The sequence below is a fragment of the Panthera leo genome, chromosome B3 (assembly GCF_018350215.1).
Source record: "Panthera leo isolate Ple1 chromosome B3, P.leo_Ple1_pat1.1, whole genome shotgun sequence".
Taxonomy (NCBI): domain Eukaryota; kingdom Metazoa; phylum Chordata; class Mammalia; order Carnivora; family Felidae; genus Panthera; species Panthera leo.
The window spans coordinates 18020732-18040212 of NC_056684.1; the positions used below are offsets into that span (position 1 = coordinate 18020732).

The 19481-nt window shown below is 34.8% G+C and overlaps 1 protein-coding gene across 10 annotated transcripts in view; it reads left to right on the top strand.

The window, feature by feature from the left end:
- MEF2A (myocyte enhancer factor 2A) overlaps positions 1 to 19481 on the top strand; it is a 163138-nt gene that overhangs the window by 87020 nt on the left and 56637 nt on the right. For 6 of the 10 annotated variants that reach the window (XM_042941138.1, XM_042941140.1, XM_042941135.1 and 3 more), the window contains one exon: positions 13417 to 13620. In XM_042941138.1, coding sequence (XP_042797072.1) covers positions 13417 to 13620 — 204 coding nt within the window. Of the gene's footprint in view, positions 1 to 5220; positions 5237 to 13416; positions 13621 to 15381; positions 15535 to 16946; positions 19402 to 19481 lie in introns of those variants that run through there. The other 4 variants (XM_042941141.1, XM_042941144.1, XM_042941145.1 and 1 more) reach the window with 4 other exon arrangements.

Genomic DNA, 19481 nt, shown 5'->3' on the forward strand with positions numbered 1-19481 from the left:
TTGCTATTATTTTGAGCAAACTTATGTTAGGTCAATTAAGAATAACAAAAGTAAAAGTTTTTAATTTATCTTCCCTTATTCCTTCTTTGATATTCTTTATGTAGATTGACATTTCTGATTATAGGGTACTCCTTCTCTTTGAATAATTTCTTTTAACATTTCATGTAAGGCAGAGCTACAGACAGTGAGTTCCCTCAAATTTTTTTTTTTTTTTTTTGGTCTGAGAAAGTCTTTATTTCTTTTAAAGTATAATTTCTCAAGATACAGAATTTGGGGTTGGTGGGTTTTTTTTCCCCTTACCACAGTATATATCACTTCATTGTCTTATCCCTTACATTGTTTCCGAGGAGAAATTGGATGTAATTCTTATATTTGTGCTTCTGTAGGTAAGGTGTTTTTTTCCTCTGGCTTCTTTCAAGACTATTTATTTTTGATTTTCCGTAGTTTATATATAATATACCTACATGTAGTTTTGGGGGGTTTATGTAAGTTGTTTTGGGGCTGTGTGGCATTTCTTCCTGGATCTGTGGTTTGCTGTGTGACATTAATTTGGGGGAAATTCTTGGATGTTATTGCTTCAGATATTGCTTTCTTTCTCTTTCTACCCCTTCTGGTATTCACGTTACATATATATTTTTTAGTTGTGCCACAGTTCTTAGATATCCTGTTGTTTTTGTTTTTGTTTTTTTTTTTTTGCCTTTGGTTTGTTTGATTTTCACTTTTGGAAGTTTCTGTAGACTTATCTGCAAACTTAGAGATACTTTCTTTAATCAATTTCCAGCCTGCTAATGAACACATTGAAGATATTCTTCATTTCTGTTAGTGTTTTTTGTCATCATCATGTAAAAAAAAAATGTTTTTCAGAATTTCCATCTTTCTAGTTATATTACCCACACATTCTTGCATAATGTCTACTTTTTCCATTAGAGTACTTTCCTTGGACTGTTGATCATAGTTATTTTGTATTGCTGGTCTGATAATCCGAATATTCCTGCTATATCTGAATGCTTCTGATGTTTGCCCTGTCTCTTCAGACTATTTTTTTGCCATTTAGTATGCCTTGTAATCTTTTGTTGAAGCTAGACATTATGTACTGGGTAAAAGGAATTATAGTAAAAAGGCCTTTAGTAATGTAGTGAGATATGGGGAGAGGGGAAGTGTTCTGTAGTCTCACGATTAGGTCAGTCTTCTAGTGAACCTGTGCCTGTGGACTCTGAACTTTATAAGTGTTTCTCAGTCCCTGCACCCCATCTTTAGGTGGGACAGAATGGATTGACTATTTCCCTTTGTTCACATTAAAGGCTAGAGAGAATTGGAGTTGGATATTTCTTTTTCCCCAGGTCAGTTGGACTCTGATAATACCCTTGTAAGTTAGGCTCTGATAAAATATTTTGTCTTGAAGGGAGGCCTCTGAAGAATAGAATGTTCTGGCATATTTCAAAATGGCTACTTTTTCCACTCTCCCTGCTGGAAGCACAAGGGGATTTTTCTCTGATCTTTACTGTGAGAACCTAGTAAGTGTAAAATCCACAAAAGTGTATGCATGCCCCCCTAAGCCTAGACCCCACCTGGAGTTTTTTTGTTTTTTAAAAAATTTTTTTAATGTTTATTTATTTTTGAGAAAGAGAAACAGTGCAAGCAAGGGAGGGGCAGAGAGAGAGGGAGACACAGAATCCGAAGCAGGCTCGAGGCTCAGAGCTGTCAGCACAGAGCCCGATGTGGGGCTCGAACTCATGAACCGTGAGATCATGACCTGAGCCAAAGTTGGATGCCTAACTGACTGAGCCATCCAGGCACCCCATCCCTGCCTGGATTTTTTAACTTTTATATTTGTCTACACTGAGCCTCCAGCAATACATCAATTATAGTTCACGTTTTCCTACCTTGGTACTGGTTTTTGTAAAGGTTTCTTGTGGCTCTGGCAGTTTATGACTTTCAGTATCTGCCTGTCTGTCTCCAATTTGGGGGGCACAAGTTGCTCTGTGACCCCAATTCTCTGAGGGATCTAAGAAGAGTTGTTGATTTTCAGTTTATTCAGTTTGTTCACACAAATAACACAGAGACTAAATAACATGCTACTAAACAATGAATAGGTCAATAAAGATTTCTAAGAGAAAATTAAAAAAAAAAAATACATGGAGATAAATGAAAATGAAAGCACAATGATCCAAAATCTTTGGGATGAAGCAAAAGCTGTTCTAAGAGGGGAGTTTGTAGCAATAAAGGAAGAAGCAAGAAAAATCTCAAACAACACACCCTTGCCCCTAGAGGATCTAGGGGGAAACAAACAAACAAACAAACAAAAAACTCAAAGCCAGTAGAAAGAAGGAAATAATAAGGATTAGAGCAGAAATAAAGACTAAAAGTATAATAGAAAAGATTAAAGAAATCAGGAGCTGGTTGTTTGAAAAGATCAACAGAATTGATAACCTTTAGTCAGACTCATTAAGAAGAAAAAGAAGACTCAAATAAATGAGAAATGAAGGAGGAGAAATAAACTGGCACTTCAGCAAACAAAAGATTATAAGATAATTTATGAAGACTTATATGCCAACAAATTGGACAACCCAGAAGAAATGGTTAAATTCCTAGAAACATATAATGTACCCAAGCTAATACAGGAAGAAATAGATTGATTACTAGCAATGAAATTAAATCAGTAATCAAAAACTCCCAACAAACAAAAGTCTAGGACCAGATGGCTTCACAGGTGAATTCTACCAAACATGTAAAGAAGAGTTAATACTTATTCTCTTCAGATTATTTCAAAAATAGAAGAGGAAGTAAAACTTCTAAATTCATGCTATGAAACCAGCATTACCCTGATACCAAAACCAAATAAAGACAATACAAAAAAAAGCAAACAACAGACCAGTATCTCTGATGAACACAGGTGCAAAAATCCTGAACAAAATCTTAGCAAACAAAATTCAACAATACATTAAAAAGAAATCATTTACCATGATCAAGTGGGATATATTCCAGGTTGCAAGAGTGGTTCCAATGGGTCATATTCACAAATCAATTAATGTGATATATTACCAAGAGAAAGGTAAAAACCATATGATTATCTCAGTAGATGAAGAAAAGGGATTTGACAAAGTGCAACATCCATTCATGATAAAAACTCGCAACAAAGTAGGCCTAGAGGGAACATACCTCAACATAATAAAGACAGTATATGAAAAACCCATACCTAACCTCATACTCAGTGATGATAAACTGAGCGCTTTTCCTCTAAGATCAGGAACAAGACAAGAATGTCCACTCTTCCATTCTCACCACTTCTATTCAACTTAGAACTGGAAGTCTTAGCCACAGCAATCAGACAAGGAAAAGAAATAAAAGTCATCTAAATTGGTAAGGAAGAAGTAAAGCTGTCCCTATTTGTAGATGATATGGTATACTATATGTAGAGAACGTTAAAGGCTCCACTGAAAACTTACTAGATCTGATAAATGAATTCAGTCAGGTCACAGGGTGTAAGATTAATATACAGAAATCTGTTATATTTGTATATACAAATACTGAAGTAGCAGAAAGAGAAATTAAGAAAAACAATCCCACTTAAAACGGCACTAAAAATAATAAAGTACCTAGCAATAAACTTAACCAAAGAGGTGAAAGACCTGTACTCTGAAATCCATAATACATTGATGAAGGAAATTGAAGATGACATAAATATAAAGATATTTTATGTTCATCGATTTGAAGAACAAAAATTGTTAAAAATGTCCATACTACCCAAAGCAGTCTAGAGATTTAATGTAATTCCTTTCTAAATAACATTTTTCATAGAACCAGAACAAATAATCTTAAAATTTGTATGGAACCACAAAAGACTCCAAATAGTCAAAACAATCTTGAAAAAGAACAAAGCTGGAGATATCACAGTCCCAGATTTCAAGATATACTACAAAAGTGTAGTAATAAAAAACAGTGTGGTATTGGCACTAAAACAAACACATAGATCAATGGCACAGAATAGAGAGCCCAGAAGAAAACTCACGCTTAATATGGTCAGTTAATCTACAACAGAAGAGGCAAGAATATACAATGGGGAGAAGACAGTCTCTTCAACAGATGGTGCTGGGAAAACAGAACAGCTACATGCAAAAGAATGAAAGTGGCCCACTTTCTTAAACCATACACAAAATTAAATTCAAAATGGATTAAAGATCTAAATGTGAGACTCAAAACCATAAAACTCCTAAAAGAAAACATAGACAGTGATTTCTTTGAAATCAATTATAGACAGTTTTGTAGATGTTTCCTAGGACAAGGGAAACAAAAATTTATTTAAAAATTTATTATTTATTTAATATATTAAATATATTAATTTAAATATATATAAATATATATAAAATATATAAAATATATAATATATAATATATAATATATAATATTATATATATAAATATATATAAATATATATAAAATATATATATATAAATATATATAAAAATATATTAATATTATTTAAAATAATATATTAAATATATTATTTATTTAAAAATAAACTATTGAGACTGTGTCAAAATATAAAGCTTTTGCACAGCAAAGGAAACCGTCAACAAAATGAGAAGGTAACCTACTGAATGGGAGAAGATATTTGCAAATGATATATCCAGTGAGGGGTTCATATCCAAAATACATAAAGAACTTATACAAATCAATACCTAAAACAACAATCAATCTGATTTAAAAATGGACAGAGGTCCTGAATAGACATTTTTCCAAGGAAGACTTAGAGATGGCCAACAGACACATGGAAAGATACTCATCAACATCACTGATTATCAGGGTAATACAAATCAAAAACATGAGAGATCACCTGTCAGAATGGCTAGAATCAAAAAGATCAGAAAAAAGTGATAATGAGTATATGGAGAAAAAGGAACCCTTGTGCACTGTTGGTGGGAATGCAAATTGGTACAGGCACTGTGGAAAACAGTGTAGAGGCTGCTCAGAAAATTAAAAATAGAACTACCCTGTGATCCAAGAATAACACTACTGGGTATGTACCCAAAGAAAGCAAAATCACTAATTTACAAAACTATATGTACCCCTGTGTTTATTACAGCATTAATAGCTAAGATAAGGAAGCAACCCAGGTGTCCACCGACTAATGAATGGATAAAGAAGATACATGGCACAACACAGAACCTGCTTGGGATTCTCTCTCCCTCCACCCCCCACTCTGCCCCTCCTCCACTCACGCATGCTCTCTCTCCAAGTAAATATTTTTGAAAGAGGATTCTTTAAATTTGATAATGCTTAAAATAAAATTAAATATCTAACATGTTTCATGTACAGAAATTTATAAATCTGTTTCATGATATATTCAAAGTGCTGAATGGGAAAAATCTTCAGCCAAGAATACTCTATCCAAGAAGGCTGTCATTCAGAATAGAAGGAGAGATAGGTTCCCAGACAAACACAAACTAAAGGAGTTTGTAACCACTAAACCAGCGCTGCAAGAAATATTAAAGGGGACTCTTTAAGTGCAAAAAAGAGACCAAAAATGACAAGATGAGAAAGGATCAGAGAACTCCAGAAACCACGACAAAACAAGTAATGAAAACAAAGATTCGAAATTTTGGGAGGAATTCTTAGTAATCAAGGTCATGGGGGCTGAATAAATCTTGATTCTTCCAACATAATTTCCAAAAAAATCAATACAGAAAAGCGTAAAAAACAATTCGAATTATACAAAACCTATATATAGCCTTGGCACAGCTAGAAAGCAAAGAATGTCCAAATTCATTTTAACTTGAAGTTGGAAAATATTACCAAGTAACAATATGCTGTTTTCTTCAAGTTCTGCAAGTCTTTGATGGAAGCAAGCATACTTCAGAAAAAACTATGTGGAAAAGAAAGACTTTATGACTGTCTAAAGTTGATTTGAAATCATTACCAAAAAAGGAAAGTCTACCCTAAGTACAAAAATTCTGAAAAATACTACTTGTAGATAAAACAGACCGGAGGTAAAGGGTTTAAAATTTATTCCATTCAAGGAAGTGGTCTTGGAAAGGTAACTGTTTGAGAGACAAGAAGGTATAAACAAGGCAGAGGTAATCTTTGAAAAATGCTTGTTAGTTGGAAAAGAAGGGAAGTAGGAATCCGTCAAATAAAAGAAGATACAGAAAGTATATATTGAATAATAGAAAACTCCTCTCCCTACTGCTGTTACCCCTCAAAAGCCTTCCATTAAAGAGACCATACTGTACTCCATTAAAAGAAGAGGTGCTCTTGAGTGAAGGCTAATTAATCCATCCTCCCACTGCTAGTCCTTTCCATTGCAATTCCTTGATGCCAGCAGTTCTACCTATACAAACTGTTACAAAGAAGATGACAAAATGACAATTTACAGCTGTTCAGGTGATGAATTTGTTGCCCCCAAACAATGGAAAAGTGGAAGAAACCTGTTATATGATAACTCCCAAGCTGAAACAGATTTCTATAAATAAGTATTTAGGAATGTGACATAAAAAAAAAATCATCATTCCTGGGGCTCCTGGGTGGCTCAGTTGGTTAAGCATCGGACTTCGGCTCAGGTCATGATCTTGTGGTCTGGTCTGTGAGTTTGACCCCTGTGTGCTGACAGCTCAGAGCCTGGAGTCTGCTTCGGATTCTGTGTTTCCCTCTCTCTCTGCCCCTCCCCAACTCGCACACTGTCTCTCAAAAATGAATAAATGTTAAAAAAATTTTTTTAATCACTCAAAATTTTCAAATAGGAAGAATAGAAATGGATTTTTTTAAGGCATAGATGAAACAAAGTGATTGAACTCCAGAAAGAAAAGGAAAGATAATATATCAAAGCAAAGACTAAATTACACAGTGACCATAGAAGAATAGATTGTAATGAAACCTTAGTAAGATCACTGAAGGAAAGCAGGAAAACGACTAAGTGAATGGAAATAAGTATGTTCAAGGGGTTATAGAGAAGGTGATTGTAAAGGGGGATTGGTAAGAGAGGTCCAACTTAATATAATTGCAGTTCCTGAGGAAGAAAAAGAATACCATAGGAACCAGCATAGTGGATCTCTTGCTGGTAAAATCAAAGACCATTTAAACATCAAAAGAAATAAAGATACTAATTGATTATAACTCATAGAATAAAATAACCTATGAGTTGATACTGACGTGAATGAATGAATGCATAAATGGAGGAAAAGCAAACTGTCTTAACAATAAAATGCAACTGGTAGTAAATGTAGGTACAGTGTATTATGAAATGAGAAAATCCCCATTTGACAACCAGCATAGTAATTTTTTTAGGCAAGAATCTTGAGTGGATGCTACAATCAGTTTATTAAAGTTTGATAAGTGAACAGGATATTTACGTGGCAATTTTCATAAGATACTTATTACTTACAAGGGGGAAAATAGTAATGTTGCAAAGGAAAAAATGTGGCAGTCACTGTTTTAACCAAGTTAACAATTCCAGTTAGGGGGCAAATGGATTTCATGTGCATTTTTCATGTGACATATTGTGGAGAGAACATCACTTCTAAGCTGTTAAAATGCAGTCTAAACAATCAGAAAGAAACATCAAAGTCAAATTGAGAGAAAGTGCCAAGGTCCTGAAAGACAGACTGAGGAAGTATTTCAGATTAAACAGGGTGCAGTTGAATACAACATCGAATCCTGAATTGGATCCCGGAGCTAGGGAAAAAACTAAAGTCTTTTTTCCCCTATAAAAGAAATTAGTGAGATAATTGTGAAACTTGAATAAAGTTTGTAAATTAGATAATAGTGCTATATCCTTGTTTTCTGATTTTGGTAATTGTGTTTGTCCTTGTTTTTAAGAAAGTATTTGAGGGCTGGGAATGCAAGCTGGTGCAGCCACTCTGGAAAACAGTATGGGGGTTCCTCAAAAAATTAAAAATAGAACTACCCTACGACCAGCAATTGCATTACTAGGTATTTGTCCAGGGGGTACAGGTGTGCTGTTTTGAAGGGACACATGCACCCCAATGTTTATAGCAGCACTATCAACAATAGCCAAAGTATGGAAAGAACCCAAATGTCCATCGATGGATGAATGGATAAAGAAGATGTGATGTATATATATAATGGAGTATTACTCGGCAATCAAAAAGAATGAAATCTTGCCATTTGCAACTCCGTGGATGGAACTGGAGGGTATTATGCTAAGTGAAATTAGTCAGAGAAAGACAAATACCATATGACTTCACTCATATGAGGACTTTAAGAGACAAAACAGATGAACATAAGGGAAGGGAAACAAAAATAATATAAAAACAGGGAGGGGGACAAAACAGAAGAGACTCATAAATATGGAGAACAAACTGAGGGTTGCTGGAGGGGTTGTTGGGAGGGAGGATGGGCTAAATGGGTAAGGGGCACTAAGGAATCTACTGAAATCATTGCTTCACTATATACTAATTTGGATGTAAATTAAAAAAAATAAAGTTAAGTATTATGTTGAAAAAATATATAAAACTTTAAATCTAAAGCCACCATAGTCAAGACAATTTTCTATTGGCTAAAAGATAGATATATCAACCAATTGAACAAAATAGAGAGTTGGGAAATAGACCTACACAGATTTTGGCATTTAGGTTATGGCAAAAGTGTCAAGATAATTCAATGGGGAAAAAGGAATGTCTTTTCAATAAATGATGTTTCGTCAATTGAAAAAAAAATTATTTAGGGGCAGAGGGACCTTATATATAACCTCTGTCTTATTTCAAAGAATTCAGGAAAAAAATTGTGTACAGGTATTTATTTAGGGAAGGAAAACATGGTAAAATGTTAACAGTTGGGGAGTTTGGTTGAAGATATATGGAAAATTTTGTACTACTTATTGAAAATTTTCTGTAAGTTTGAAATTACTTAAAAACAATAAGTTAAAGGGATGATAGAGTTTATAAGAATATAAAGTTAATTTTATATTCTCATATAAGTTGTTAGCAATAAACCAGAGTGTTTAAAAAATCGACTAAGTGCTATAGATAAGATGAAAAAAGATTTTATTCATAAAACTTGAAAGTGAAATATTGATATTGTAGTTTTCAACGTTATGTCTTTGGTGTCACTGAAGTGGAAGTGTGTTCTTATGCACATTTTTCTGTTGCTGAAAAAGCTCTTTTTGGCTTGGAGTAAGTTGGAGGAATAGAGAAGAGATTATTATAAATTGTCCTCCACCAATTCCTTTCTTCATCTTGAGCTCTTTGGTAACTTAGAAGAAATGTTTTTGAGTAAGTATTTTTGGAAAGGAAAACAGGGACTGGCATCCTTTACTTACTGATAGTGAACTATGGAGTTTTCTTCCATCATGCTTAATGGATATTCTGAAGCAGCATTACTTGTCTCAGTCTTACTGCTGATTTGTTCATAGCTCACTTAATTTGAAAGTCTTTGACTAGAGTAAGGATTATTCTTGGAATAAATGCTTTTGCTTTGCTGATTGTCATTTTCTTCCTCTTCTTCAGTACTGGAAGTATGGAAAAAATTTTTTTCAGTGCTTTTTTTTTTATTTATTTTTGAGAGCATGCAAGCAGGAGAGGGGCAGAGAAAGAGGGACAGAGGATCTGAAGCGGGCTCAGTGCTGACAGCAGTGAGTCTGGTGTGGGGCTTGAACTCATGAACCGTGAGATCAAGACTTGAGTCGAAACCAGACGCTTAACTGACTGACCCGCCCAGGTGCCCCTGGAAAAACATTTCTGACTAAACTTTGGTAAATTCAGAGTTTTAATGCAGCAAGTACATCTAGGTGCATTTCAAGACATAAATGATTTAAAGCTCAGTATTTTAAAATAGTGAACTTTAATAATGGTATTCTTATATTCATTATATTCCTATAGTGATATAATACAATGCCAGGATTCTGAGACACAGTATTGCAATCAGTAATAAAAATTTAAAACTTCTTAATGACAGATATTATGTAAACAAAGTTAATATGTAAATGAGAAATTTGGGAAAGTATTTGTAAAACCTAGTTAATATATCTGTACAAGGAGCTTTTACTTAGATAAGTAAAATGCACATCACAATACAAAAATGATCAAAAGATAAGCAGTTTAGAGAAAGCAAATCTCAAATAACAACAAATACAAGAAAAAGATGTCTAATCACTACTAATTAGGAAAATGCATGTTACAGAAATGAGATTTTTATTTTATATCTTTCATACTAGCAAAACAATTGTAACATTTATATGAAACAATTGTGAAGTTATTTAAAAGAATACCTTAGTATACCATTTGACTTAGAGGCATATCTACAAGATGTGGTTGAATGAGCGAAATAGAGAGTATTGGTAGAGTCCCAGTTTTATAAAATGGCTGACAAAAATCCCTTCTGTGTGTATACATGTACATGTGAATATGGTTATGCAATCTTGTACAAAAATGTAGAATGAAAAATACTAAATCAGAAACATTGGTTAAGGGGATGATGTTGGTGCAAGAGAAAGTAGGGAGGCAAGCATAAAATGTTACATTCCATATATATGCATTTATATAAAGTTAATATATGTGTTTGTGCATTTATATTATAAGGAGTTTTTAAAAGATTAAATAATGATATTTATTTTCAAAAGGTTAGGAAAGGAACCATTAGGAACATGCAGTGTGAAGTATGTTCCACAGATAGGGAAAATAACAAAATTCCTAAGGAGGAAAGTAGCTGGTAGTTAAGGAAGACACATGTGTGCACATATGTACATAAACACACACCAGTGAATTTTTTTTTAGTTTTTTATTACATTTATTTATTTTTGAGAGACAGAGTGAGACAAAGTGAGAGTGGGGGAGGGGCAGAGAAAGAGGGAGACACAGAATCCAAAGCAGGCTCCAGGCTCTGAGCTGTCAGCACAGAGCCCAACACAGGACTCGAACCCACAAACTGCGAGATCATGACCTGAGCCAAAGTCGGATGCCTAACCGACTGAGCCACCCAGGCGCCCCACACATCAGTGAAGTTTAATGGATGTAAAGGAGAGTGAAGGGAAATAACTTTAGATAGAGAGTTTGAGGCCAGATAATTTATTTTGTTTACTTAATGAGTTTGGATATTACTTTTAATGCAGTGAAAAACTCTGAACTTTTACTTATATAATTTGATTTATGTTTCAAAAACATCACTTGGGCAGGTATGTGGCACATATAGGGTATAATAGATGAAGCAGAAAATTCAATGTAATGATTATATCAGTAATATACATGAGAGGTGATGTAACTTGGCCCAGGCTGACAGTGGTGTGAATAGAAGTGAATAGATTTGAGATACGTTTTAGAGGTAGAGTCGCCACAATTTGCTGATGGATTGGATAGGGCAGATTATGGGAATAAGAAGGACCAAAGATAACTCTTACATGTTTTTTGGTTCTGTGTGAATGGGAGGTGGTGCCATGTGCTGAAATGGAGAAGAATATGGAAAGAGCATATTTGTTTTTAAAATCATGGAGCTGGATGCAATCACCTGGCAAGGATGTGAGGGTAAAGAGGAGAAAGGAGCCCAAGTCTAAAGCTTAAAGGTACTTCAGTAAGTAGAGGTGAGGCACTTCCTTCTGCTCATTGAAGGAAGAGGATATAGCTGTAAAGGCTGACAGGAAGCCCTGAATTAGGAGGAAAATCAGGACAGTGTTGTGTCATAAAACACCTGAAGAAGAAAGTGTGAATATGGTCAACTGTGTAAAGTGCTGCTGAGGTATATGGTAAGGTAAGAACGAGAAAAGTGACCATTGACTCTAATCACATTAATTAGGTTGCTGATGATGACATGGACAAGTCTTAGTGGAATCTGGGGAATGGAAGTCTGATTGCAGTAGTTGAGGAAAGAATAGGTAAGCGGTTGGAGATGACAACTACAGACATTTCTTTCAAACATGTTTACTGTGAAGTAGATCAAAGAGGAGGGGCAACTGGAGGGGCAGTATGGAGTCCAGGGAGATGCTAGAACATGCTTCTGTGCTTCTGGTCTTTGATCTAGTGGAGAGGAAGGACAGCTTGATGGGAGAGAATGATACTTCTGGAAAGGAATAGGAACAGAAAAGTCAGCAGTAACAGCAGAGGGGTGAATGTGGAAAGCTACAGGTGAAGTGTTTAAACTGATAGATATGATGATGGGAAGTGGTTTGAGGCAAAGTTATGAGCAGAGAGTGGACTTGAGACAGAGAAAGTGGGAAATAGTTGACTTGGAGAATGGGCTAATGAGAAACAAACCAAGTTATGATGGTTAGGCAGTGTTGAGTGTTAGCTGAGATTTATGGTCATCAGTTCAGAAACACCAGAGGGGCGTGTGTGTGTGTGTGTGTGTGCATGCCTGTGTGTTCCCAGGAGTTATCAGCTACTTGGATAAAGATACAGGGATAATTGGTGATGTATTGGGCGTTAGTTCCTGGTTGGGGCTGTGCCAGGCAAGTATGTTCATGAGAGAAGGGTAAAGTATGTGTGTTTGTAAGGGAGTGAAAATAGTGATGGACCGTGAAATCTAGAGAGGAAAGAAAGGACATGAGAATAGACAGTAACAAAGTGGTGAGGTAAAAATGGATTGGAGGACTGGATATAGGTTAAAGAATTTCTGGACAAGTAATACAAAATAGAAGAGCTAGATAGGAGGCAAAATGGAATACATGAAGTTGAGATTTTGGAGGTGATTTCTGGTGAAAGGTATAACAGTAGGAGTGAGTTCTTGACCTGTGGAAGTGGATCATTTGGAGTTGGGAGATGTTTTTGCAGTGATATTTTACACAGATACTGAAATCACCAGAGATAAGAGTAGGGCTAGAAAGAAAAGTATCAGGTGATAGTTATCAGTGCATGAGGGGGTCATTTGGTGCCCATCACAAGGAGAATTATTTGGGGGTACAAATTTCATGGTGTGAACTTGAAAACATCTGAAGTTTTTGAAGGAGAAGGAAGGAAAAATAATTTGTAAGACAGAGTAAGGAGCAGAAAGGATATACCTTTCAGGCTCTTGAAAATAGTAGATATAATATTTAAAACAAACAAAAACTGGTCTCTGTTTGAGAGGACTTAAGGTGACAGGTTCCAGTTAGAAACTGGAAAAAATATTCAAAGAAGAATTTGAGGACTTTGGGGAATTTGTTCATCCCTAGGCTGTGAATTTTAAACTGGATAAGGGGTCAGTGATCAGCTGTGTCCTTCTCCGGTTCTTTGCCTTCTGCAGCAGACTGGCAGCGAAGGATAAAGGGAAACCTCCTCAGGGAACTGACTGCTCTGTCGGGAGATAGAAGTTAAATGTAGGACTGTAGTCTTGTGGTACATGGGGGAGTAGAGGCTCATGTGGAGTGTGAAGCCAGGAACCTTTTTCATCTTTGGAATCTGACTCAGTATTAAAAGAGGGCTCATCTTTAGGTAGCCTGTATTCAGGTACTGCTAATGCTTTTCCTAAAAATATACCTTTCTTTTCTTGGTCTAGGTCACTTTTACAAAGAGAAAGTTTGGATTAATGAAGAAAGCCTATGAACTTAGTGTGCTCTGTGACTGTGAAATAGCACTCATCATTTTCAACAGCTCTAACAAACTGTTTCAGTATGCCAGCACTGATATGGACAAAGTTCTTCTCAAGTATACAGAATATAATGAACCTCATGAAAGCAGAACCAACTCGGATATTGTTGAGGTAACACATATCTCTAGTATGCCTGAATTGCAGTTATAATTGAATCTTCCATTTAGTAACTTTAACTGTCAGATTGCTTTTCACATCCAAATTATAAATCAGTTTATATATGTAACTTACGTTTTCTCTGAATCATTTCTTGGAATGATCTAATTATTGCTATAATAATATATACATAGATATTTTTCCCTCTGAATCATTTCTTAGAAGGATCTAATTATTGCTATGTAATGACCCACTTATGCTATAAACATCCTATTTATTGAGACAAAATAAGCTAGGCTGTTGTACTATATACAGCAGTATAATCTAACATTTTATCTATGATTACTTATTTTGTATGAGTTTTAAAGTTAATATTATGAACTATATCACTTGGAATAGTATGAAGTTACAGTTTTAATATGTCTTAATCATTTCATTATGTCAGTGACTACCCACAACTTGAAACACTAATGAAGTGGAAGAAAATGACGTAAATATTTGTTTTGTTAGTAGTGCTTTAGTTGTGGGGGAAGATATCTTCATTTTTTTTTTTTTTAACCTTTTCTGCTGTCCTTCAGTATCTCTTATAATTCTGACTTAAAATGAAAACAAACAAAAAAAAATTCGGGGATTATTTCCATCTTATTCAGAAATAGTGTTTTAAAGCAAGCCCTTCAAAAAGAATCGGTGTACTTTCCCCTTTTATTCTTTTCTACTGCAAAATCTTTTTATAAAAGTTAACTTACTGTATATATTTCTAATGGCATTCTAAATTAGCTTTGTACTTGTCATTTTTGTTACATTTAGAGATTTTGTTTCATTTTTATTCAAAAGGGAGTCTTTCCCCCCACTAAAAAAGATGCATACTTTGGCTTACTTTTGTAATATTAGAAAACTGTCCCAGTTAATCAGGGATTTCCTTGGTGAAAATACTGAAACCGTGTGAAATGATGCAGAACTAACTATAAATGAAGAACTAACTATAAAAGAAGAAATGAAGTCCTAATCTAGATTTTGAGTTAAGATAAAGATACCTTATTTTGTAGGAATCTAATTTATTTGCCTCCACAGATTAAATGCATTCTAAATTTCCCTATACCGTATTTCTCTACTACAACCATTCCTTTTAATTGATTTAGTTTGTTACTGAAAAAAAAAATTCTGCTACTTATAATTTTTTTTAAAAAAGCACTTCTGTTACTTTTTAGCAATTAATTAATTGCAATGAGAAGTAAAAGCATCATGTAATTACAGCTACAACTCATCTCTGTGCTTGTTGCCCACAGTTTTATTTAAATGGTTCACTGCTGTGAACATCCCCTGAAATGTGTATGAAGCTTTTGATTTTGCCCTTGTTGATCATTTCAGTTAAACTACACGATAACCTCTTACCCAAACCCCTTCATGCAATTATGTTTATATCAATTGTAAGTTACTTTGTATTATTTAGCATTTGTGGTTTTAGCAATACAAGTCAGTAGACCCTGTTATATATCATAATGCATTTTGAATTGTAATTTTATAAATTACAGGATCCTTATTTGGGTAATCTTATCAGAGACTTCATAACTGGATTTCCTTGAAATGGAGATTATCCCTGGTGTGTTTGATTTAAAATCTTATTTTAAAAATCTCTATAGCTTATCAAAAGCTCCACTGCCTAAGTCAAAGAAACAGAGTTGACTTTTATGATGCCAACAGATAGATACTCAAGCTAGTTTCATTGTAGAAGGCAGCCATCCCCTTGACCCTAACTACTCTGCTCTTTCATTGCAGCAGTTGTTGGTCTTGGCCCCTGGAAGTTGAGGGTGCTCCGCACAGCCTAAAGCTTACTTCTTTAGAGAATATGAAGAATATAGTCTGATTTAATCCTCACAGAACTTTCAGACTACCTCAGTCTTCACCTCTGTTGTGGTCAGCAGTCAAAGTGTAAGAGAGTAAATCCCAAACATTTTTTTAGCAGTCTCTATTACAATTTACTTCAGTATGAAGGAAAACTTTTGCAGGTCAATTATCAATTGGGATTTTGATGTTTTCTTTTTAATTGAATTTCTTAGGTATAAGTGAACATGAATATTACCAGTAGTTCTTTATGAAGTTTGGAATTCTATAAATGCAATGGTTAGAAGACACATTGGCTTATTATAAGGTATTAATTTGTTGGTAGGATAAATTACAAGGCTTAATTTACCATGCATGTTAAGTTTACTGAATTAACCTTCATTATAAGACAGTGGTGGTTACCCCAGATGTTCTTTCTTCTACATAGAAGGGTAATGCAACTACATCCTGAATAGAAGTATGTACATATCTGAGTTCCTTTTATCAGTGGTGGTAATGGCTTATACTAATGTAGCTACAAAGATTGTTGTGAACCAACCTAAGTTTATAGGACCAGAGTAATGACAAATACATAAACCATAGTTTCCTATGGGCCAGGCACTTACAAATATCCCATTTAAGGATATTTATGGAATACAATTTTAAGTATTTTTTTTTCATATAGGGTCCTTTGAAACAGTTGTAGTAATTGGAAAGACACTTTTGTCCATTTGTTCATTTAACAAAAATATTTGAGGGGCTCCTATGTACCATGGACTCTGCAAAGTGATATTATTTAGACATTTCTAATTCAGGCTCAAGACTGTTCTTTCTACCCATAGTTTTGTAAACCACTTAGATAAACTTGTACCAACTGAAGATTTTATATCTGTAAACTTTGAGCAAGTTGGTGTGTTCTGGATGTGTAAAAAAGCCGTCTCCTGTGGCTTCATCAGCAGTAAATGGAGGCATAAACAGCTATAAGTGATCCACGTTAGAGTGTCTCCTAATGCACTTGATCCATAGTGAGACTAACTGAAGACTTTGAGAACAACCTTTATAAGCCCTCTAACCTGAATGTACTATTTCCTGTTGCATATAAGTTAGTCCTTAAGATCAGTAGGATTTTATTTTCCCCCATATGTCTAAAAACCATACCTGCAAGAATGCACATGTTATTATGCCTATGGAATTAGATCTAGTATGTTTTCTGGGAGCACAATGGAATAAATACATTAAAAGTAGTTGGTATTCGAATATTGTGATGATAAACAGATATAAAGGAAAATATGGTGCTCACATCTGTCTACCTTTTGATTTTAACCACAGATACCAGAAACCTCTGTATAGAATGGTGTTCTATCTTTGCTATCCCTTGTTTCATATTATCTATATTTTAAAACCAGTTTTTTAAATTTTAATGAATTTTAACAATTATAGTTGGTAAAAAATAATTTCCATGTAGCTTTTTAAAAAAATCAACAGCATTTACATATTTCAAATTGCATTTGGATCTTTTAAAGTCTGCAGTGTCCTGTAGAATGTGCATATCTCATACATTGAGAAAGCTAAATAAATGAAAACAGAAACTTAGATGTTAGTAAATTAGGAGATTGTCATAAAGATAAACTTTATAAGAAACTTCATAATTGGATTTCTTTGAAATGGAGAGTATTGTTGCTGCATTAATGGCATCTTATTTGAAAATGCTTATTATACACTGCTTTTTAGGAGTATATTCCTGACAAAAAATGAGTTTCACTACTTTGTCTTCTATATTTCAGTAGGAGACATTCTGTACAAATGTCATCAGAGATCTACATTGTATCTTTCCTGTTAAGCATTGATACAAAATGCTTATATGTGGCCCACTTTTGTGGGCCTACAAAAAGTAGTAATTTAATTGAAATGTAGAGACAGTGTTATAACCCCCATGTTTTCTTTTTAGTAAATTAAGATTTAAAAAGTTGTCAACTGTTGTATGCAGTTTTATAAGAACATTGGATTTATCTTAAAGTATTAGAAACTATTAATGAAAATCACCAGTTACCATTATTCACATACACACACACGTGTGTGTATGTGTGTGTGTGTGTGTGTGTGTATACACACACATTGTGTTTATACTAATCAAAAGCCTAGGACCAATAGAAGGGTTCTGCATCAGAATAAAAATTATGCTAAAGCTGTGAAGTGAGGATTTTAGCAGCTGCTACACAATAAATTCCTGAGATTACTTTTGTATCCATTTTTTTCCTCTCACTTTACAAAAATATTTGGAATCTTAAATATTGCAGCATGTGATCTATAAAAATAGTTATGATTTGGTGGTATTGGAGAATATTCAGTGCATAGCTTGTGTGATGATTCAGATCATTGTGCTGTCATTTTAAGGATATAAGAGACCATGGCCTTTTATCTGTCTAGTTAATATCTTATAAACTGCACCCAGATAGAGGTATTTTCCTCATGTCAGGAATACTGTGGTACTTAAAAAGAAAAAAAAATTCCACTTGCATTATCTCATTTGTTCCTTATATCCAAGGCAGACTTTTTTGGAAGTGGAAATTGAGACTCCGTTAAATGACTTGCCCAGAGTCATGTAGCAATTTAGTGGCAGAACTGGGATTAGAACCTCAGTCTTTGAAATTACAGCCTCCCTTGCCTTCCCAGTTTACTGAATTCATTAGAGCTCTGAAACATTTCACCATAAATGGATACAATTTTATATGTAAATCAGTAATGTTCAACATGTAACAAATGTGAATGAGTTTTCCTTGATAATAAATAGAAAATTAGTGAAATTAATTGCAGTAAGATTAATTGGTGACATTTATCAAGTTGCTGATATAACCTGGTACTCTTCCAAGGACTTTTATTTATTTTATCTGATTGAGCTCTCTTATTGTCCCCATTTCACAGATGAGGAATTTGAGGCACAGTGATAAATGAAGTAAGATGACAATAATTTGGATTTAAAGAATGAGAAAGTCTGCTTTTTCTGAGTTTTAATAATCCCTGCCTGCTCTCAGATTACAAAGGAATTTAGAAGTCATTAATATCTTAAAGAGAGGGAACATAAGATGCATCTATCGATTATTAAATAAAAATAGCTGGTAGTAAAAGTTGAGCACGGCAACTTTTAGAATCAGTGGCTTTCAGGGTGTGGTACCCTGACCTTCAGTATCAGCATCACCAGAGCACTTGTTAGAAATCTGAGTTCTGGTGCCCTGCTTCACACCTACCGAATTGGAAACTTTGGAGAAGAGGCCTAGGCAATATTGTATTAATTTGAGTTAACTTGTCCTAAGTGGAGTGAGACTAAAAGCTTCAAGTTATCGGGCAGTCTCTTGGCAGTAAAAATTCTTAAATATTTTTATTCCCAAGAATATCCTCTGAAATGATTTCAAGCAGTGAGCAAGCACAAACTGTAACTTTTAAGGCCTTCCAAATAGTTCAAAATAATATGCCGATTTTGGTGTGAATTGCAAACCAGGGAACACATTTCTAATGAGTTAACCTTTCATTGCAGTCCTACATGGTTTTACATATGTGCTTCTTTGAACATATTTAGGGGTTGGTGGGGATGTGTGGGCAGCATTGCATTACACAGTCCCTCAGTTGAACAAAACAGAAAGATAAATGACTTTTGTCTCCTGAGATCATCTAGTGCTGACCTTCTAGAACTGGAGGCATGATTATGCTTAGGGTTTCTGACAGTATTACAATATTCTCTTAGAGCCTTTTTGAGCCAATTGGGCTTTTTTCTCCCCATGTTACTGATCAGGAATGGAACAGACAGGGAGTGTTTAAGAGGCTTGCCTAATGTTTTACAGGGCTGCAGTGGAGCGGCAGGGAAAGGGAAAAAATAATGAGACATCTGAAGACAAGACAAAGCTTCCCTCCGCCTCCAGGCCCCTGCCCTGCTCTTTTATTCCTAACAGAGCCTGAAGCAGCAGGATGGTGATTCACAGGGTGAGGCACGCAATCCTCATGGCCCCCCTCCTCTCCTCACATGTCCTGCACCATCTCCTCACACTGCAGTCACCGTAGCT